The following is a 23863-nucleotide window of genomic DNA, read 5'->3' on the forward strand; positions in this document are numbered from 1 at the left end:
CGTGCCAGTTTTAAAATATCCTGATTTACGCAGTAGAAACCCAATTTACATGCCTGGACGCACACACTTAGAATTGTTCACACGTGCGTGCGGTCACTCTATTTTATAATGTGCACGCATTCATTATGAAACGGCCTCATGTCTGGGCGCGCACCAACATACACGCGCCAAAGTGTGCCTGTGCACCAGTTTGAAAGTTACCGTCTCTGTGCATAAAAGTAGCAATTTTCAAAAGCCCATTTACCAGCAAAAAGTCTATTTACCTTCTGAAAATTACATTCATGGCACCTTCTTAGGTGCCATGAAGTTCAGTTCAGAGGTAGACTGCCTGTCAACTATGTTCAGAAGGCCACGTCACAAAGCCATGTTTTCAGTAATTTTCTGAAAACTGACAGATTTGATTCTGCTCTGATGTTCAGTGGCAAAGAGTTGAAAATGATCCTGAAAAGGTCTTTTCTCTGGTGGTTGCAAGTTGCAGTTCTTTAAGTAATAGGACTGTTTGTCATGCTTGTGGCACCAAGCATAGCAATTGGAAGAGAATGTACATTATGGTTTCAGTCAGCAGCTTCGGGAAAGTGGGACACCGCCTTTGAAGGTCCTGAAGGCTAAGACCAAAATTTTGAACTTAGCTCATAATTTATCAGGAGCCAATGCAGGGGTTTTAGGATAGGTGTAATCCTCTCAAACCTTTTTATTAGGGATGTGCTTTCGGTTTCCCCGAATTAGGCAATTTCGTTGAAATTGCCTAATTCGGTATGGTTCAGGAGAACCAAAAAACTAATTAATTTTTTTCGAAATTTCGGAAAATTTCATTTTTTGGGTTAGTGCGCGCTATCGGAAGTTAGCGCGCACTAACCTGAAAATTGGGGGCCCCCCCAAAAAAAACCCTCCGAACCACAGGAAAAATTAAATTCCAGTGGGGTGACTCCAAAACGAAGCTCGACACGATAGCAAAACCTGAAACACATCTCTACTTTTTATACCCAGCAGTGTTTGCACCACAGCATTCTGTATGAATTTCAGGCTGTGGGTGGGGAGCCCATTATGTAGGGTGTTGCAGTAATTGAGGTGGGAGATCATGCAGGTCTGAGTGATTGTGGCAAGGACCTTGCTATCAAAGAAAGGGTATTAGATGTTGTAGTTGACACCGTTAGAAGAATGCTGCCTTGAACACAACTAGGATCTGAACTTTGATGGTGAGCTTAGATTCAAATATGAATCCCAGTCTGCGAACTTAACAACTAAAGGGAAGGGCTGACGTCTCTGGGATTACCTGATAGTTAAACAGGTTTTAGGTCTTCGTTACCTACCCAGAGCACTTCTGTGGGATAAATGCTGACTTGGCAAGATGAACATTTCCCTGCATTGGTATTATGGATTGATAAACTGAAAGACTGGTGAAGGGCTTGTGATACAGGTGCTCCATCTTCAGTCAATGATAACCGTTCTCTTATAGCCCCGGAGCTGACCACCAGAGTAGCAAAAATGAGCCAATATGTAGGTAACATATATTCATACATAGTAACATAGTAATGATGGCAGAAAAGGACCAAATGGTCAATTCAGTCTGCCCAGCAAGCTTCTTATGGTAGTAACTGCCACTCCTTTCAGATTTCACCCATGTTTGTTAAGGGTAGTAACTGCCACGCCTTGCAGGTTACCCCCATGTTTCTGTTAAGAGTAGCAATTGTCACTCCGTGCAGGTTATCCCCATTTTACTGTTAAGGGTAGTAACTGCCGCTCCATGCAGTTATCCCCAAGCCTTATAATAACCCATAAAAAATTATTGCTAGCAACATTTTTACTGGGTGATTGCCAGACACTATTACCCCAATATCCCTCTCTTGGTCTGTGCACATCAGTCTTTCACCATCCCATCACATACAGCTTTTTTGGATTACTAAATCCCAGATGCATGAATTTGCACTTCTTGGCATTAAATCCCAGCTGCCAAATCTTCGGCCACTCTTCAAGCTTTCTTAAATCACTTTTCATTCTCTCTACTCCTTCAGGCATATCTGCAAATACACAAACTTTGCTTTCTATCCCTTTTACAATGTCACTCACAAAGATATTGAGCAGAACCAGTACCAATACTGCTCCCTGAGGCACTCCACTTAATTTGGTTCTTTCAGAGTAGGTTTCATTTACCATTACGTTCTGTCTCCTATCAGTCAACCAGTTTGTAGTCCATGCTACCACCTTGGTGCTCACTCCCAAGCTTCTCGTTTTCTTCACATGTCTTCTGTGTAGAACCATATCAAAAGCTTTGCTGAAATCCAAGTAGATCACATTGAGCGCTCTTCTTTAATCGAAATCTCTTGTCACCCAATCAAAAAAATCAACCGAATTTGAATGACAGGACCTTCCAATGGTGAATCTATGCTGCTTCAGGTCCAGCAATCCACCTGATTGTAGATAGTTCACAATCTTTTCCCTCAGCAGAGTGTCCATTAATTTTCCCACCACCGAGGTGAAGCTAACCGGCCTGTAGTTTCCAGCCTCCTCTCTGCTACCACTCTGGTGGAGTGAGACCACAACCACTCTTCCCCAGTTCCATGGCACTACTCCCATTTCCAGAGGTCTATTGAACAGTTCCTTCAGCAGACCTGCCAACACATCTCTTAGTACCCTTGGATGTATCTCATCTGGTACCATGGCCTTGTCCACATTCAATTTGCCCAGCTCTTTCCATACATTCTCTTCTGTAAATGGAGTTTCATCTACCCCAACCCCAGCAACAGTCCTGCTCCAGGATCTTCTTTAGTGAACACCGAACTGAAGTATTTGTTTAATATTTCTGCCATTTCTTCATCTGTCTCCACACATTGATCTTTGTCACCTTTCAGTTTCACTATACCATGTCTGGCTTCTCTTCTTTCTCTGATATATCTGAAAAATGTTTTGTCACCTCGCTTTACCTCTTTGGCGACTCTTTCTTCTGCTGGAGCTTTTGCTTTCTTTGTTTTTTTTTCTTCATCTCCCTCATTTTTACCAGATATTATTTCCTGTGTTCCCTTTTTCGGGATCCTTTACACTTTTTGAATGCTGTTCTTTTTGCCTTTATTTTTTCAGCCACTTCCTTTGAGAACCAGATCGGTTTCTTTTTCCTCTTACTCTTGTTTACTTTTCTAACATATAAATTTGTTGCCTTTATAATAGCTCCTTTTAATTTGGCTGAATGTTGTTTCACCTCACACATTTTCTCCCAGTCTTTAAGTTCTTCCTCTAGGTACGTCCCCATTTTGACAAAGTCCATATTTGTGAAATTCAGAACATCACGTAATTACCTCATCATCAGGGACCCATCATCTTGTACTTTTTATGTATGTTTTTATTTGTAAGTCACTTAGCCCCTGGGATTGGGAGGGTACATTCTAACTGGATTACTAATTCTAATTCTAACTAATTCTAACTGGATTACTGATCCATAATTAAGTTTTCATACATCTTGTTTGATCTGTCCCCCTAACCTTCCTAAAGTAGGTTTTGCAGTACTATACTTTGCAGAACTATCACTGTAGGCTGCCCTTGGATGGCCTTTGTAGAGAATGATGTTAATAGTGTGACATGTTCAGTGTGTGGTATTTATGAAGGGAATGGATCTTTCCTGATGTTCAATATTGTTCATTAGACTGTGAATTCTAAGTAAAGTGGGCAAGCTGAGCATTTTTTTCCCTTTTCTTTTCATATACTGGTGAACCTTTTTTAATTCCTTTATGCTGGCCTCTTTAACTTTCTTCTATTCCTTGCAATGTTTTTTTCCAAGAAGAATTAAAGATTCCTGTTTCTTTTTCTTTTTTTAATCACCATTTGCCATGAGTCAGTGAGATGAGTGAAGTAGTTTTTGGCTTCTTGCCGTTCATTCAAGCTGACATCACAGTGATAGCATGTTCACTGTTTCCTGTGCTCTGCGCTCCAGGAGATAGTGATGTCAGGAGAGCGGCTCTGCATGTCACGAAAGGGATAATGAAGTTCATGCATATTATAATGAAACGGATAATGCTTTACATGATTTCTAGCAATGGTGAAGGGGTATGGCCTAAACGCATGTGTAAAGGGAGTTTCTTCCTTACTGAGCTATGCAGAGCTTTTGAGCCACAGCCATTTTGTATTCACCAAGTTTGCCAAAATCCTAAATTTGTCAAGAGAGTAGACTTTCTAAACAAAAAAAAAAAAAAAGATATTCATGTTGATGTATTTCAGCTGGAAAGAAATATAATTTCAGAAATTATTGACCACTTCATCTTGTTTACTCTAAACCACTTTCGAGAAACCCCTGACAAATCTGAAGTGGGAGCTAAGTATAAAAGAGTAAACTGAAGCAAATAAATTTGACCAGGAAGATTTATAATGCTGTCGTTGTGACTACTCAGAGCACATTTAGAAACAGTTGTGAAGAAAAAGTGAATTCCTCATTGCAGATGTCGATGAATGTGAACGGCAGCCTTGTGGAAACGGGACCTGTAAAAACACAGTAGGATCATATAACTGTCTCTGCTACCCGGGATTTGAGCTCACGCATAATAACGACTGTATAGGTAAGTGCCATAAAGAAAAATATTTTTCTGTGAAGAATTTCTGGATCTCGTGGAATGGATTTATGGGAATAAAACCCAGAAATACAGACAAAATCTAAGCAATGAGGCATATTTATGTGTAAAACAAAGCTAGTAAATTATCTCACCTACTTTGTAAGTAACTTTTACCCCATAAATTAGAATTCTTATGCAGAATAAACTGAAGATTGCCTTTTTTGCATCTCCTGAGAAATTAAATTTTCACTAGGATTCTAGGCACTTTTGTCTATAATGGTGATGCGCAGCTGGTAGGTTAGTGTTTTTTGTGTGGCTCAAGGCCATGCATGTGACCATTATAGCCAGCAAATGGAAGAAGCATGAACCAATAGTGGGTTGTCAGCAGTGAAGAAAAGTGCAGTTTACTCCCTGCCCCCTCCACCCGCATGCACCTGTGGAGACGGAGGTTAGGATCGAAGGCCACTCGTAGCACACACAGTCTGTTCTCTGCTGTTGAGCAGACTGTTTAAAGCTTACTATGAGGCAATACCCACTGCATTGTGTCTCTGTGTTAAGGTGCTCAGGACTTTTTTTTAGGGGGGCAGGTGCAGGGGAAGAAGGGGAGAAAAGTCTAGTAAAACGAGGAAGTCAGATTTTATTCAGAACTTTCTAGTAAATGTGATAATTCTAGAAATTGCCATACCAATATGTATTTCCTGCACTTAGGTGCCACAGAATTGGGTCTCTTCCCTTTCTTTTAACCAACCTGTACAAAAGGTGCATCTGGACTGTGATTTCTGATGCTATCATGTATGCCAGGATACGCTTGAGGGGCTTGCCCCTTTCTCACTGTTAATCTCAGGGTGTGCCAAGCTCCTAAATTCTCTGATATGTCTGTGACTAACTGAATATGTGTGAGCATGAGGAAAAAGTGACTGTGACTCTGTGCATGTGAGAGAGAATAAAGTTGTGTGTGTGACTGACTGGGAGTGTGCGTGTGTGTGTGTGCGTGTGTTTGTAAGAGAGACTATGACTATGACTGTATGTAAAAAAGAATCAGTCCATGGAGCCCATGCAATACATTTTAATATGTATAGTAAGGCCTACTTGTGAATGCTAAAAAATAGTGTGCTGTGCAGGAGGCCCTAAGAGGTATTTGCACAGGCTTGCAAAAATGTGTGATCCTGCACATACAAATGAAAGAACATTGCTTGCAAATGAGAAGTTTTCAAACTCATACTAAACAGCATGGCATGATTATTGTCCATGCTATTTAATGAGAGATTGCTAAATTGATATTATTTAATACCTGTTAAGACCTGGTGTTAATTTACATGAGCATGCTATTTACTGAGATCAAGCTAAATAGCTTGAGCAAGCTAAACTGAACATTGCTCAGGTTTTTTTTTCTTCTTGGTCTCACTTGCTGGCTTCCAAAGGGTATCCGAGTAACCCTGGCACATGGGAGTTGCTTGTCAGTGGAAAGGGAGGAAGTGGGAGAACTACTACATTCCATGAGAGGAGGTCACAGGAGAGCAGAGAGATCCAGGAGAGCTGAAAACTGACATGACTGCATGTTTAGAACACTCTGCCTTCTATGTCAGTAATGATCTTCACAGAGGACATGGTTGAGGATGGAAGGAAGCATGTAAGGGGAAAACAGAGAGAAATCTGGTCACACTGACTCGGAAGGGTGCAAGCATCTGACCTTCTACAACCACCCACAGTGGCTGCACCACACAGTCTGCTACTGCCTCAAAGCTCACAGACATTTCATTTTTTACCTATATACCAGCATATCAGGACCAACCTGCCCAAAGCATTGTACAACATCATAAAAACACATATCAAACAAAATCAAACAACAATATAATCATCAAAATAAAATTACAAAAATCAGAAATCCACCCCTAACCAGTTCCCTCCCACCAAAAATATTCCACCCTTATGTTGTATAACTAGCGATCTTCATTTTCAGTTTGTATTTTATTTTTCCTGGGAATTTATCAGTGTTTATTATAACGAACAAAAACCGGAGAAATGTTAGTGCAAAAAAGTCCTTTTTTACACTGATTTTTGTCCTGTTTATTTTATTACGATAAAAATTGATTGCTTATTTATTTGAAAATATTTATGTCCCGCTGATCCTAAAAACTGTTTCTCAGTGCAGTACATCATAGTAAATACACAATAAAAATATTCAGCCCTGGATTTGTTAATATGCACTAATCATGCTTGTGCCTAGAGTGACAGACGTTTAGGGGTAGCCAGTTGGCTAAGATTTGCTGCCTTCCAGCTCTGCTGAATCTCATTCAGCAGAGAATCGCCCTCTACCACCCTGTAACAGACCCTTACAGGGATAGCAAAATCCTAAATCTGTCCCTGAAAACAGTACATAACAAAAGATAAATTCCCAGAAAAAAAGAAAATAAAATCTGAAAATGAAGATCCATATATATAACCCACATTGTAACCCGGTCTCCATCCTTCACAACTAGCTCAAACCCCAAAATCAGAGGAGTCCATGGGAACAGCCATGTTATTTACCTTTTTTCTAAATATAATAATTTTGCTCTGAAATTATCTAATGGAGCCGCCTTCCAAAACTCAGGACCTATCACCAAAAAAGATTTCCTATATGTCATTTTCCACTCCTTCTGCTTTTAAGGGATCTGCAGCAAGGTACCCTGGGAGGAACGCAAACTACATCGGAGCATGTACCAGTTTAATTACATTTCAAAATTTTCCCCCACTAACCAGCAAAATTTGCTCTCCTAAATTTACAAGGAGGCCAAATTTGTCCTGGCAAAAGAAACTAAAGGCGGTTCTATGGATGTTCCCAGAGTGGGTTTAAAACTTAGTCACTTGGCGCTGATTTTCAGCACTAAGCTTATTTATTTATTTTATTTATTTATTTAAGTTTTTTATATACCAACATTCAAGACAGTAGTCCCATCATGCTGGTTCACAAGAAACAGGGGTGCAGTTATAATAAAACTTTACAATTTGAACAATAGTGCAGAAAAGCAATTACATATAACAAGGAATCAATAACTTGGAGTGAGAAGGAAAATGGAGATCAGATAATTATATATAAGTATGAATAACATTGTATAAATAACATTGTAAGAGGTGGCTATTAACGCTAATACTAGCGAAGCGAGTTGATTGATGGGAGTTAAATAATGTTGGAGTTAGGAAAGGCCTGCGTGAACAGCCACGTCTTGAGTTTTTTCTTGAATGTTGAAATGCTGGGTTCCATTCTGAGATCCGGGGGAATGGAGTTCCATAAAGTTGGACCGGCTGTGGAGAATGCCCGATCTCTAAGCGTGATGTGTCTGGTAGTTTTGGCTGGAGGAACTTGAAGTGATCCTTTGTAAGCATCTCTTGTCGGTCTTGTTGAATGGTGTAATCGGAGGGGGATATGGAGATCGATTGGAGCTAATTGATGGATGTTTTTGAAAATGGTGAGAATGGCCTTGTAGATTATTCTGAAGTGGATGGGCAGCCAATGAAGGTCCATCAGGATAGGGGTTATGTGTTCTCTTCTCCTGGTGTTAGTGAGTATACGGGCGGAGGCATTTTGGACCATTTGCAATGGTTTGGTGTGTGATGAAGGGAGACCAAGCATGATGGTGTTACAATAGTCCAGCTTTGCGAAAATGATTGATTGTAGAATCGTTCTAAAGTCATGTGTGTGGAAGAGAGGTCGTATTCTTTTCAGCACTTGGAGCTTATAAAAGCAGTCTCTGGTGGTTTTGTTGATGTTAGCTTTCAGGTTTAGGTGATTGTCAATTAGAACTCCTAGGTCTCTCACTTGTGTAGTATTTGGTATGGTAGGATGAGAGTGTGTGAGGGAGCTGTTTTCTGGTGTGATGAGTAGAAGTTCAGTTTTTGATGAATTTAGTATCAGGTTGAGACTTGTGAGAAGCTGTTTGATATTTTGGAGGCAGGTTTCCCAGTGAGACAGTGTTTTTGCGAGCGACTCTTCGATGGGGATCAGGACCTGGATATCGTCAGCGTAGAGGAAGTGTTTGAGATTGAGGTCAGTGAGAAGTTTACATAAGGGTAACAGATAAATGTTAAACAAGGTAGGAGACAGGGATGAGCCCTGAGGGACTCCTACTGACGCGGGGTGAAGAGCGGATTCTTTATTATGAATCTTAACCTTATATCCTCTGTTGCTGAGGAAGGTTCTGAACCATGATAGGGCAGTGCCTGAGATACCTATGGCTGTTAGTTGGTTGATGAGGAGGGAGTGATTGACCGTATCGAATGCAGATGAAAGGTCGAGTAGTATCAGAAGGAAGGCTTGTCCTTTGTCTAAGCCTAGGATGATGTGGTCAGTCATAGAGATGAGGAGGGCTTCCGTGCTTAAGGTTTTACGGAAACCGTATTGTGATGGGAATAGAAGGTTATTATCTTCAATGTAGTTTGAGAGTCGTGAGTTTACCAATTTTTCCATTATCTTGGCTATGAATGGGAGGTTAGCTATCGGTCTAAAGTTGTTAGAATCGTTTGGGTCGAGATTTGGTTTTTTGAGAAGGGGTTTGAGTGAGGCAAGTTTGAGGTTGTCAGGGTAGAATCCTTGTGTAAGGGAGCAATTTATGATATCCGCCAGGGTTTTGGAGATAGATTCTGGAATTGATAGTAGTAGTTTGGCTGGGATGTGATCCGAAGGGTGAGAGGAAGGTTTCATTTTCCTTAGAATTCCTTGGATCTCAGTGGATGACGTTGTGTCAAGTTCTTCTAACCGAGTGTAGTTGATTGAGGGTTGAGGAGTGGTTAGTGGAGCAGTGGGGTTCGTGGGGAGCTGCGATAGAAGAGTATTGATTTTGTTGCTGAAGAATAGAGCTAATTCTTCCGCTTTCGATTGAGCTTGGTCATGAGCAATCTCTGGTTGGTTTAATTGTGTGAGGTTGGCTACATAGCTGAAGAGGGCTTTGGCATCGAATACAAGGTTGTGTATCTTCGAGGCGTAGTAGTCCCTCTTGGATCTTAAGGTGCTTGATTTGTATTGATGCAGAGATGATTTGTAGATTAAAAGGGTGTTGGTTCCTGGGTTTTTGCGCCATTTAACCTCATTTTGTCTTAGTTGGAGTTTGAGCCTTCTTAGTTCTGAGGAGAACCATGGCTGTCTTTTGGAGGAATTCTGGTGTGGTTTTTTTGTAATAGGAGGGCATAGCTTGTTAGCTATAGTTTCGGTGATTGTATTCCATGATCGAAGTGCTGCGTTTGGATCTGTAAGGTCCAGTTGGTGGAGTAGTGGTGATAGGTGATTGTTAAGGTCGTCTGGGGAGCAGAGCTTAGACAGACGAGTCCAACTGCACAAACCGTGGTCTGAAATTTTGACCGTCCATATGTAGGAGAATTTTCATCCATTTATGGCAGAATATAGCTGGTTAAAATGAGCCGGTTAGCTTCACCACTCAACAGCTGTTTGAAAAGTGATTCCCACTGGCTCGTTCCATGTTAACTGAGGGTATTACAAATGGTAGCTTTTTTGGTAGGATATGGAAACGATAACTCATAATCCAATGTGATATGTCTCAGTTAACTGCGCCTCAGTCATAATGTGCTTATATTTGCCTTAGTGAGAATGCATTACAATTTCCCAGATGCAATATTGGGTAGCATTCACCCTAAACAACTTGCACCATCTGGTCTAAATGTGCTACATGCAGCATTGTACTGAAAGGAGATTTACTCTTCCTGCTTCAAAGTTATTAGGTTTTCTCTCATGAGCAGGATTAGTCCATCCTGCCATGGAATATGTTTGTCTGAGGGAATGTGTTATTTATTGTGCTTCATGATGTATCTTACAGTTCTTTAAATGGTATTACTATACCCTTATGTCTTGCAGATATCGATGAGTGCAGCACCTTTGTTCAGGTTTGCAGAAATGGTCGGTGTTTTAATGAAATTGGCTCCTTCAATTGTTTATGTAATGAAGGCTATGAACTTACTCTGGATGGCAAAAATTGCATAGGTAAGCCTACAGCAAAGTAGGGGTATCCAGTTTTTGTCACTTTGTGCTCAGCATACTTAGCCTTACAACTCCGATAGCAAAATGGAGAACATGAGGAGGAGTGGCCCAAAGCAAGAGACCTGTGATCTCCCAGTACAAAATGACTGCCTGGGAGCCTCATTCCCTTTAAATAATCCTGCTGAGCTTTATTGACAAAAGGCATGCTATGTGCTGTCACCAGTTCCTGACTCTGGCCGTAGTTTATTGTTCACATTGGACTAGCCTTGTGATTGACTCCAGATGTATTTCTGTTCCACGCACTATATACATTAATTTATGCATTTTTAGAAAGCGCTTTTCTAGAGAAAGCTTGCTCAGAACAGTGTAAACATAGCAAAAAGATGAGTATTGCAAATGCAAAACAGCCAAAATTCTTTTAGTACCTGATTCAGCATTATGGTTCTGTCCACTCATGCCTCTGCTAGCAAAAAGAATAAAGGTATCCTGGTTTTAGCAGGGATGTGTGAAAAAAAAGTCATGATGAGCATAAGAAAATGATTTGTGTTATAATACAGAGATTGTCACATGGGCACTTTTTTCTAAATGTGTCTTTCTTTGAAAAAAGTGAGCAGCTTGTAGTTGCTAATTACTGGTAGAGAGTTTCCAGAATTCTGTGCAACATCTCTTTGTCCATTAGCGGAGTTTGTTCTAAACACAGAAATACCAGAAGGGAGGTCTTCCCTAAATCCATAAACTAACCAGGGTTCTTGTCTGCATGAGATGCAATGCTATGGGCAGTTTACTCAGAGTAGTAGATTTCAGTGGCCTCTGTTTTTTGTTGTCTTTTCTTCTAAGACATCAATGAGTGTTTGGCTTTCCCTGAGTCTTGTTCTCCTGGTACTTGTCAGAATTTGGAAGGATCATTCAGATGCGTCTGTCCTCCAGGATATGAAGTGGAAATTGACAGCTGTTTTGGTAAGCCTATCTTCTGCAATGCTTTACCCTCTAAACCAGTGGTTCCCAACCTTTTTTTCTGTCAGGACACCCCTGACATGATGCTTACCGGCGTGACACACTGAACACATGACTGTCACAGGGCGAAATGTAAACATATCCTCTGCATCCACAGGAACACCCTCAAAAATGGGGGCAAAGCAGAACTAAGACGTTCCCTGTACATCTCATCATACAAACAGATATTCTGATGCTGGTATCATCGTAGTAACAGCATCACAAACTCCCTCTACTCCCAAGCACACTAGCTCTGTTTATGAAAAGGCAGCAGTTCAGCACTTATGCATGTCCTTTTGAGAAAGCACCACAAATAAGACTGATACACATCCCTACATGCTAGTAAAATAAATCACCTTGGTCACATACACACAACCGGCCTTCACCAATGTGGAGACAAAAGCTGGAATGGAAACCCCAAAAAGCCACTCTGCAGGCAGTGCAAAACTGGAAAAATTAAAACAGAAATATTTTTTCCTCCTGCACTAAGCAAAATGCAAAGATAAAAACGCACATTCCCAAAACTGACATATAATGGATTTTGCACTCCTGCATGCCCCCATCATCCTTCGCTTCTCCAAATTAATTACTCCCTCACATTCACATACCTGCCCAACATTCCCTCACCTCCCCGCATCCTCTCCTGTGTTCACTCACTCCCTTTCTCAACTCTCCCTGCCCATCTACTCTCTCAGATAATAGAAGGACCACGAGCCACTCCATGAAGTTAGCAAGTAGCTCATTTAAAACAAATCGAAGAAAATTCTTTTTCACTCAGCACATAGTTAAACTATGGAATTCATTGCCAAGAGATGTGGTTTCAGCGGTTAGTGTTACTGGGTTTAAAAAAGGCTTGGATAAGTTCCTAGAGGTTAAATTCTTAAACTATTACAGTAACTAATGAACAATAGTAGTTTGAGATCTATTTAATAGAGATGTGCATTCGTTTTTGCCGAATTGGAAAATTTCAACAAAATTGTCCAATTCGGCATGAATTGGAGGACCCGAAAAACAATCGGGCTTTCCCCGAAATTTTGGGGAAAAATAGTTTTTCGGGTTAGCGTGGGGGGGAGGGCACATTTATTTAAAAAAAAACCCAAACCCACCCCAACTCTTCAAATTTACTTAATGACAACTCCCCCACCATCCCAATCCCCCCCCAAGACTTACTGAAAGCCCTGGTGGTCCAGCGGGGGTCCCGGGAGCGATCTCCTGCTCTCGGGCCGTCGGCCCTGCCAGGAATCAAAATGGCGCCGGTGGCCCTTTGCCCTTACCATGTGACAGGGGCTACCGGTGCCATTGGTCGGCCCCTGTCACATGGTAGGAGCAATTGACAGCCGGCGCCATCTTAGAAAATGGCGCGGACCATCCATTGCTCCTTCCATGTGACAGGGGCCAACCAATGGCACCGGTAGCCCCTGTCACATGGTAAGGGCAAAGAGCCACTGGCACCATTTTGATTAGTGGCAGCCGACAGCCCGAGAGGGAGAGATCGCTCCCGGGACCCCACTGGACCATCAGGGCTTTTAGTAAGTCTTGGGGGGGGGGGGTTGTAATTAAGTAAATTTGAAGGGTTGGGGTGGGCTTTTTTTTCCGGTTTGTTTTGCTGGAAAAAAAAAAGAACCGTTGGAAAATGAAGTTTTCCAAAAATCACCCGACCCGATAGCTAAAAATGACGCACATCTCTTTTTAATGTTTGGGTACTTGCCAGATACATGTGACTTGGATTGGCCACTGATGGAAATAGGATACTGGACTTCATGGACCCTTGTACTGACCCAGTAGAGCATATCTTATGTTCTTATATTCTAACCCCTTTTTCCCACCCATTCCTGCTCGGCAGCCCCCATACTCTCTCTCTTCCACCTCTCCCTGCCCAGCATCCCCAATCTCCTTTTCTGCACTCCCACATGGTGAAGAGAGCATCAGCAGCATCACTTTTAAAAGAAACATATATCCGTACCTGTTATTGGCAGGAATGAACTTCACTCATACATCTCAGGGTATGCTGGATACGATTTCAATCTCTCAGATTTACTGTTCATTCTTAATACTTGCATTGTGCCAAGTAAGCTGCCTCCTGGACTTCATAGGATGTAATATGTACAAGCAACATATCCAAGTGTTCTTAGAAATTCTTTATAATCAAGTTGGTGGCAAAATACAATTGTGATTATTTCTATATCTTTCTGCAACCTTTTTTTTTTCTCTCTGATTGCATGTTTTGGTACTTGATGATCTCTTTCCATACATAACACAGTAGGTGTTTGGCATTAGGAGCATGAGTACCATTCTTGTATTTTTCTCCTTTACTGCAATATCCATTTTGCTTGTATCAAGCTTCTTATCAGTTGAAATGTGAATGTCCCAGGTGATCACAACTTCTTCATTCTCTACAATTCTGTCAGGTACACTTGGATGTTCTTTTTAAATCAGGATGGTAGTGACCAGTACAAGTGGACTATTTCTGTAGCTTTCTACAACCTTTGTTTTGAGTCTCTGACTGTACCTCTTGGTAATTAATGATCTCTCTCCATAATCTAGCACATTACTTGCTTGGTACTGATACTCCTATCAGCAATGCCATGCTTGTCTTTTTCTCCTTTACTACAATGTCCAGTTTGCTTGCAACAAGCTTTTTATCAGATGTTCTTTTTAAATCAGGATGATACTGACCAGTACAAGTGGACTATTTATCTAGCTTTCTACAACTGTACTTCTTGGTAATAAATTAGCTCTCTCCATAAATAACACAGGTTATGCTCCTAAAAGCAATGCCACTGTTTCTTTCTCCTTAGCATAGTGTCAAGCGTTCTTGCATAGAGCTTCTTTTCATTTGGAATGGGAATGGCCCAACAAAATAAGTGAACCTTGTCTGGACACACCGTTATTGAAATTAAAGTTATTAAAAAATATATCATTGCATACTGCTTCAGTGAGAAATCTGGGATTGATGTGCTGCACATAGTTTTTAAATACAGGGTTGAATAGTAGACAAACTTACGTGCATCTCACTGTCAATGTCAAGACTTTTTGACCTATTCTTTGTCTTCATTGTTTTAAGAGTTCAAAATGCAGCCTCACATAGATATGATGTCAAAAACGGAATTAAAATATCCAAAGCCTTATTTGAGATTGCTGAGTACTCATCTTTCAGAGACATCCAGAATGAATCAACAGAGCAGTCAAGGAATATCGATCTTAACTTGGTATTCGAAGATATAGCAATTAACTCTTCTTTTTCTATAGAAGTTAAGTTTGATGCTGTGTTGATATTGTGTTCACCAGATGCTCCAAATGGTGACATCACCCACTCTATTCCAGTGGTTGTGATAGATGGGAAATATTTTTTCAACCCTGCTTGAAGAGATGACAAGTGAACAGAGATCAAATTTTTAAACTGAACTTTTTGTACTGAGCAGCAACATTCATTGCAGATGGAAAACTGGACAGCTCACCATGTTTGAGAAACTATTCATTTTATCAGTTGTTGAGATTACATTTTCTTTTCAGCCCTGCATACTAGCATTCAAAGAATTAAGTTTGTGGAAAACATCAAGCAAGATAAGCCAACTCGGCACACCATAGCCTGTCTTTAAATTTTTCAGAAAACTCAGGTTTCTCTGTTTCAAAATATAGGAGTAGTTCAGTTTAAAGTTCCAAGACACGATTCAGCATTTTGCCTCTTGAAAGCCACCGGATTTCAGTATGCAGCAACAAAGCTTTGTGTTCTGCACCCATTTCTTCTCTCAGTTTTTCACTGGGCGAGTTTTTATATAGTTGATCATGTTGACGACAATTTTAAGAACCTCTCCCAATTTGCCTCCACCTGTGCTTTTCACCATAAGCACATCCTGATATAAAAAAACAGTGTGCTGTAATCAAAGTGGGGTTTTCTTTTTTTACAAGGCTGAGGAATCCTTTTATTTGCCCTGTCATAGCTGCTGCACCATCAGAGCAAACAGAAACACAGTAATGCCAATGCAGATTGTTTTCTCGAAAGTAGATATTTACTGCATTCAAAATATTGTCACCAGTTGTTCTTGCCTCTAGCTCTTGGCAAAACAGAAATTGTTCCATAATTTCTGACCCTTCCACAAATCTTACAAAGGAGATTAACTGAGCTTTGCCACTGATATAAGTGCTTTCATCTAATTGCAAGACAAACTTTTTACTTGTCTGCAATTTTAGATTTACATTACTTTCAATATCCTCAGGCATGTCAATGATGAATTGTGCCATTTCACAAGGGCAAGCAGAACCAAGCATTATTTTATTTATTTATTTATTTATTTATTAACTTTTATTTACCGACATTCATGAAGCACATCATGCCGGTTTACAATGAACTCAGGCGGAAAAATACAATAAAACAATGGAGCAATAAAACAAGGGAGGAGAGAGGGGAAGGAGGATAAGAAGGGGAAGAGGGGAAGGAGAGGGGGTAGGAGGATAAGGAGGGGTGGGGGAGGGAGGGGATGGGAAAGGCAGAAAAGATAGATGAAGTAAAAAACAAAATAGAGGAAACTATGTACAGTTGACAATATGTACAGTTACAATCAACTTAAGTAGAGCTAAGGAGGTATTGAAAACCGGCAGTATTATCTGGGCGACGGTATTCACTTAAATATAGCTTCTTTAAGGGGTAAACTAGAAGGATTTAGGGGCGGCCGGGAGGCACTGGGATCACTGGGGTAACTTGGAGGGTTGTGGAGGGGCAGAGGGTGGGTCGAGCGGAGAGGGGGATGCAGGGGGTGGATGGTCGAGCAGGGAGGAGCTGAAGAGGGAGGAAATTTAAGTTTGGTTTGTATCGGGGTAGGCCTGTCGGAAAAGCCATGTCTTGACTCCTTTCTTGAAATTGTGAAGTGATGTCTCTTGGCGTAGGAAGGTGGGGAGGGAGTTCCAGAGGGTGGAATTTCTTTGCATGCTGGTAAAATCAGTTCATCCAAAATATTATGGGCCAGATTTTCAAAGGGATACGCGCGTACCCCCTGAAAACCTGGCCGAAGTACCCCCTGTGCGCGCCAAGCCTATGTTGAGTAGGCTCAGCGGCGCGCACAAGCCCCGGGACACGCATAAGTCCCAGGGCTTTCCTGGGGGGCGTGTCGGGGGGGCATGTCGCGGCGGCGCATCATTTGGGGGCTGAGCCGCAGGCGTGGTTCTGGCCCGGGGGCATTTCGGGGACTTGGCTGAGGCCTCCGAAACGGCTCCGGGGCCTGGGAATCGTGCACCGGCGGCCGGCCCGGTGCACGCAAGTTACGCCTGTTTTGGGCAGGCATAACTTGTACAACAAAGGTAGGGGGGTTTAGATAGGGCCGGGGGGGGGGGGGGGGGGGTTAGTTAGGGGAAGGGAGGAGAAGGTGCGTGGGAGTGGAAGAAAAGTTCCCTCCGAGGCCGCTCCGCTTTTGGAGCGGCCTCGGAGGGAACGGAAGCAGGCTGCACGGCTCGGCGCGCACAGGCTGCCAATTGTGGTGCGGGAGAAAGAGGCCCTGTGGCGTCACAGAGCCTCTTTCTCCCTCACCATTTCCAGAAACGCCACGTATGTAGTAGCGAGCCGTGGCAGCGCAGCCTATTTGAGTCTTGCTACCTGCTACGGGATCTGGGATGGCGGCAATGGGGCCAGGACAGGGCAGCCTCGAGACAGTTTGCTTTACTCACTGTGAAATGAGCGAGGGGCACTCTGGGCTGCTACCCTTCCCATCTCCAGGGTGAAGAGCAGGTACAAGCAGCTCAATTCTGATTCCCTGGTTCCCAAACGGCTGCTTGGCGCGAAAGCATTGGGGCCAGTATGTGCAATCAAAATCACAACAGTCCGAAAAAGCAAAGCATGCGCAAAGAACGGCATGCTTTCCTGGGCAGTGTAGAAGAGGAGGAGCTCACCATGGTCCCGCGCAGGAGGAGAAGAAAACTTTCAGAGGCTGCCACACACTTCCTGGCGCCTCGTGTCGCAACACACCGGTTGAGAACCGTTGCTCTGAACTACAGGTTGTTATATCTGCAAAATTCCTGAGCCGTGCAAATTTGCCGAGCGTCTGTATATATTGCAGCATGACATAGCTGCCCAGCACGGCTCCCCCTTCAGTGATATGGCCACGGCCCACGTAAAAGCTCCAGAGACCTGTGGCTGCTACAGCCGTGGCACAGGACGCTGGTGCCCTGCCACCTGACGAGGTGTGTGGGGCCCCAGGCTCTCCCATCTCACTTCTGACAGCCCTGGATTTTGGGGAAGTATTCACCTTGGCTCATGGAGATTTTTATTTTATTCCTATGCATAATATTTTTGCACAACTGCAGATTTCATACCATACAGACCCTGTATTGCTACAATAAGGTACTGAGACAAATTGTGAAACCGCTTTTGATGTTGAAGAGCAATGACAAAGACCGAGCTCAGCTCAAAGTGGACACTTGTGTCTCTTTCCAGGTCATTTGTTTTCATTTAAACAAACTGAGGAAGAGTTGTCAGACATTCCAGAAAAGATCTTTGTTTTGGTATGGGATTCTGGGGGATTTTTTTAAAATATATACAAATGTCTAAAGTGGGCAATTTAACAATTCATTTGCTGTCTGCAAAACTGTAGTCTTTGGCAAACAATGCACAGAACTAATATTAGTGGTGTCGGTGTCTCAATCATGCTTCCCAGCAATTTGTTTTTATGGGGGGTGGGGAGGGGAGGGAGAAGAGAGAAGGAGCACAGAATGAAGCACATGATTTATTGGAAACACTGAAGTGCAGCACATTTCATCCAGAATTGAATCTCAAATGCATTCCAAAGCTATTAATGAAAACAGGAGTCCTCGCTCCCTCCCTTAAAGAATGATTTTCAAAAACTTGCTGGTCCTGCTGAAATCCCATTACCCTTATGGTCACTTCTCTAAATGGGCGGCACCAGGCAATGGGTTTCCAGTTTTCCTGTTACTATTGGACACTATTTTCCCTTTCCTTCTCTCTCCAGTCCGATTGGCCCCCAGTACTAGAAGTTCCCTTGCTGTCCAAAGATTTTAAGGAAGGTCTTCCCCAAGGCAGAACTCCTCAGTACCACTCTTGAGTTAGCAGGGGTCGCCACTGCAATCTCCCCCTCCCTCCCCCACCTTTCTTCCCTGCCAGAGTCCGAGCACATCACTTCCATGGCGTGTCCATACCTAATGGTCAGCACCTCGAATTTTCTGTTTTTGGTTCCATTGAAATAATGTGCCCTGCCACTGCCGTATTTATTTGATGTGGTAACATGATGCATGAATGAATTCAAATTTCCCCTCGCATCATCTGATTCGCCACATGGGAGATCTCATGGATGTTGTCCTTAATCCTTCCCGATCCTCATTTCTGTCTACCACTGTTGCAATCCAGGATAACTTCCTGAGAGGTAATCCTTGCATTTCTGTCCTTTGAGTATATGATACATGTTGGACCGAATTTTAAAAGCGTTGCTTTCACTAAAAAGCCTATATTCGTGAGTATGTGGGCCGTGAGCGAGCGATGGATATTTTAAAATCCGGAAGTTACGCACTTATAGACACGTGTACAAAAAGGGGTGGAAAAGGGGCAGAGTTGGGGGGGGCAGGACATGGGTTTTCCAGGACGGGGCCAGCGGTTTCGCACGTGACTCCTTATTTTAAAACCCAAGGCCGCAGCGTGCGCTCCAGCTTGTTAGCCGCAGAACTTTACTGCTGCTCCTGATAAGGAGCAAGTCTGCAGATCTCGCAATTTTGGACAGGGTTGAGGGGTCTGGGTCAACTGGGGGGCGTGCAGGATGAAGAACCAGAGGGCTCTGGATGACCTTGAGGTCAATTTCTTAAGGAAGATACATGAAGTATGTGTGCTCAAGTAACAGCTTAAATTAGGAGCATACTTGTGCGTTTTAGGCATATTTTAAATCTTATGTGTGTAAATGCATGCACGATTTAAAATTCCAGCATATCTCTGCTTATGCACCCATATGCGCATGTATGGGCTCCCATTCATTCATTTTAAAATTGACCTGTTTGTGTCCATTTCTTGCAGAATTCCTTGTGCTCAAACATTAGCCATTATACATTTTTCCTTTCCCTGTATTCCATTATGTCTTAAACACTGCCATAATTTAGTAACTTACTCCATCTTTTCTTAGGCTCTAAAGCTTGATTTAGTTGTGAAATTAATTCTTTCAAGTTTTACATAACTTGTTTTCATTGTTTCTGATCTCCTAATGTGTCCTACTGTCTCTGCATATTCTCCATATTTCCTCTAATGTACCTATTAAAAACAAAAAACCAGTGAAAGACATAACTCTCTCTCTCTCGCTCTTTCCTCCTTCCTCAATTTTAATCTATGCATTTATAAGATTAAGATGAAATTTGGTTCAAAAAAATCAACCAAAGAGAAGTAATGCTTGATCAGATGTTAATGAATTTCTTTTGTTGTCTTTTTATAGATATTGATGAGTGTGGTGAAGACCCAAACATGTGTCTGTTTGGCTCTTGTATTAATGTACATGGAAGCTTTCAGTGCATCTGTCCCCAAGGCTTTGTCCTCTCTGAGAACGGACGGAGGTGCTTTGGTATGTGATGGTACCAAAAACCAGTCTTATAGCTGTGTCAGCACTAGCAAGGCAAGATTTTGGAAGAACACAAAATCAACATGAATTACAAGAAAGAAATGCAATCTTATTATTATCCAAGCAAGTAAAGACTAATGCCCACACACTTTCAATAAAGAAATCAAAATAAGTTAAACGGAGGCCATCCCTTGTCATTAACCTTGTTAAACGGAGGCCATCCCTGTCATTCAAGACGGTAGTCCCATCATTAGCATGATGGGACTACCGTCTTGAATGTTGGTATATAAAAAAACTTAAATAAATAAATAAATAAATAACCTTTCCTGTTCTTGATTCTGTCCCATTAATCCTAATGTAAACTGCAAGGCCAAAATTACAACTCCTACCACCAAAAGGTTAATAGTCAATATCAGTGTCCTGACTCCTTCAGTCTGGGCAGTTACCCATACCCAGTGGGCTCTCTGCCCCAAACCCTACTACTTTTGTTTGTGCCCATATTTGTTTCTATCCCAGCCCAGAAATGAGACATCTCAATCCTTTCCCTCTGATCTGCACTGGATCTTAACACATTGGGATCCTCTTTGAGTTGCAGACGTTCATGCAGAAACTAACTGAACTTTTATTAAAATTTACAACTGTGCAGAGCTTTTATTAATCATGAGACATTTCACGTCCCTCTGCCCAGATACACGTCAGAGCTTCTGCTTTACCAACTTTGAGAATGGGAAGTGCTCAGTGCCAAAGGCGTTCAACACAACCAAGGCAAAGTGCTGCTGCAGTAAGATGCCAGGAGAAGGATGGGGTGACCCATGTGAGCTCTGTCCCAAGGAAGGAGAAGGTGCGTGAGTCAAATGAAGAAAAAAATATCTCTCTGTAAAGAAGGTACCAGGCGTTTTCTTTCATAACGCCTTATTACTCAAGAGGAATTCACTAGGGCTGCCAGAACCCTACTATTAATAACCTGATGGAAAGCCACGGCTTAATTGGCTCCAACTTGGAAAAAGCTGTCTACACCAGGTGGCTGGTTTCCAGTATCAGAAGACGTAACTGAGGTCACTCATGTTATGGGGCTTATTTACTAAAGCGTTTTAAAATCAACTATTAATACATGTTGACGACTATTTTAACACAGGAGCTATTAATTTAATGCTAATGGGTGCGAAGCCTTTAGCAAATACAGCATTAAATCTGTTTTGTGCCATATAATGCTGATGTATTATTGCCATCCATAACGAATCTGCATTACCTGCAATGATAACACCAGCCCACATGGTAGATCTAAACCCCTCGACCCCCAATTGAAGAAAGAAGGGCCCCCCCCCCCCCCTACCAGACCAAAGTAACCTGCACCACTATCCAACGTCCAGGAGTAAGGGCTGCTGTGCCAGGATATTCCTCAATCCCATCCCCCAAGTCCAAAGTAGGGAGTCATTGTGCCCCAATCCTGTTCCCCCTCCTTTGTTGTCCAAGACCACATTCCCCTGAATTAACATCGAGGCTCCCATGACCAGATGTCACTTCCACCCTTTCTGATTCAAAAAATAAGGGCATGCCATGGCCTGATCAATAACCCTCTTCCCCGAACCGCCCCTCTTACATCCCCCCTATATAACCCTTCTCCACCCACTTACCCCACCTGAAGATGGCCAACTGAAAAATGGGGGCAGGAGAAAGCAGACTCCTCCCATCCCACCAACTCTAAAATACAAAATAGAATCAAGTGACCTCACATGGCCCTTTATAATGTCACCTGGTACCATTTTGTATCTTGGAGTCATGTGGTGGACGGCATCTTCCTCTCTTCTGCACCCATCATCACCAGCTGTAAGTTTTTGAATGGGATAGCTTTAGTTAAAATCGCTTCAGCAATGTTAACTAGTTCTGGAAAGTGATTCAGATAAATAAAGAAATGGCTGTGGTTATCTGCCGAGGAGGAAGGAAGCCTGGGAGAGTTAATTAGGCCATGACAGGCCCTTACTCTTCATGCAGGAGAGGGAGAGGAGGTAACTCAGGCCAGAAGGGGGCCCTTTCTCTTGAAGTGGAGAGAGGGGGCGGGTGACTTTAAGCCATGGGAACCTTTATATGTACTCAGGTGTTTGGGGTGTGACTTGAGGCCACAGGGCCTTGATGTGGACACGGGGGGGGGGGGGGGGGGGGACACGACAGGATCAGGGAACAGAAGCCCCTACTTTGGTCTTGGCAGGCATTGGGGCAGTATCTTGACTAACGGGGGGGGGGGGGGGGGGGGGGGGGGGTTGGAGTTGGGGAGAGAGAAAGTCATGAATGTCACTTGGTATCTACAGTTGTGGGTGAAAATATTGTGAGCCACACTGGGCCTTGCTTATCTGCTGGTGATTAATGCTACAACTTAACTACCCCTCCCAAAGTTTGGCTAAATATTATCATTACAGTAGATTAACACAAATCGCATTCACTAATGAGATTTGCACTAACTGTAATAAATATTGATGAGTTGCTTAACATACATTTTCATGCTACTCAACTCATTTAAATAACTTTGTGTTATGCCTGATTTTTGGGCATTAAAATAGGTGCGTTAACAGAGTTAACGAATGTTAAAAGCTTGCATTATGTAATTCAGGCATTTAACCTACTTAACATACTTTAACCTACTTAACATACTTAATATAAGTATATATGTCTTGTAATTTGGTGCATATTATTGGATGTAACTTTCTGGGACTGCAGAAATATATGTTTAGTAGCTTTGCCTTGATTGTGGTACAACAAAATAGAATTATCATCAAAATTAATCAACTACTGCACTTATGGAAAATTACCTAAGTGCTAGTGCAAATTTATCTTGTTATAGAACCAGTCATACTCTGCCCATCTTAAAAATAGTAAAGAAAACATTAAAATATCAATTAATTATTAATGTAATTTTATCAGAATAATCTGCAGATATTTAATTATGGATTATACATGATCAAAGCCTTTGAAATGTTTGGCAAAGTATTTGAAGATCTGTGATATTTCAGCAGGGTTGAATACTGCTGTCTCCAGTGAAGAGAAATTTTATTTCTGTAAAATCTGTTTTTTCACATGAAAAGCAGTGTTCTAAAGAGGTTATGTTATGAACTTTCTCAAGAACTCCTAAACAAACCCATCCAAAATGTAAGCCCAAATCATGATTGCACCTAATAAACATTTTGCAAGATTCTCATCAGCAAAGACTGAAAATGTTGTAAAAACTCTTGTCAGATGGACGAGTAGACTGAGTGAACCAGGTAAAACTGAAGGCCATCTCCTGTATCTACTTTCTGCCTGTGAATAGTAAAGTCAGTACAACTCCAGGTGCAGGAAAAGCTCAGGGCCATCCTTAGTGGGCTCGGGTGTGAATTGGCGCAAATGCTTCAGGTTCGTGACATTACTTTCTGTTCCTGAATACCACTGGCAAGGCAGCAGTTTGCAGCAGGCCACGTGGAGGAGGCCTGGGGTGCGATAGCAAATAGTTTCAACCCCTCAGTCCTAAGCCTCGCGTAGACTGTGCTTAAAAACTCATACATCTTAGGCAGTATCACAGCATAACAGTTTTGCCTTATGAAAAAGAGCTGTGCTGTAATGTCATTTCAATGTCTTGATTCCATTGTTTTTGAATTGTGTATTTCTGAGAAATTTATAAATATTGAAAAAAAAAAAAAAAGAGCTGTGCTCTGATCAAAGAAAGTTCATGCCAGCCAGACTCAGTTTTGGCCCAAGAAGCAGTGGCTTGGCTCCTACCTCTGATTTTTCTGGCTAGCCCACCACAGCTGCATACTCCTCTGTTCAGGAAGGAGCCTACTCCAATTTAAAATTCTTGAGGG

At 42.2% G+C, this 23863-nt stretch overlaps 1 protein-coding gene across 1 annotated transcript in view; it reads left to right on the forward strand.

The window, feature by feature from the left end:
• FBN2 (fibrillin 2) overlaps positions 1-23863 on the forward strand; it is a 596571-nt gene that overhangs the window by 482705 nt on the left and 90003 nt on the right. Inside the window, exons 46-50 of the mRNA XM_029619106.1 lie at positions 4425-4541; positions 10381-10506; positions 11341-11460; positions 19911-20036; positions 20722-20874. Of these exons, the coding sequence (XP_029474966.1) occupies positions 4425-4541; positions 10381-10506; positions 11341-11460; positions 19911-20036; positions 20722-20874 (642 nt within the window). The remainder of the gene's footprint in view (positions 1-4424; positions 4542-10380; positions 10507-11340; positions 11461-19910; positions 20037-20721; positions 20875-23863) is intronic.

This window comes from Rhinatrema bivittatum, chromosome 1 (genome assembly GCF_901001135.1).
Source record: "Rhinatrema bivittatum chromosome 1, aRhiBiv1.1, whole genome shotgun sequence".
NCBI classification, from domain to species: Eukaryota; Metazoa; Chordata; class Amphibia; order Gymnophiona; family Rhinatrematidae; genus Rhinatrema; species Rhinatrema bivittatum.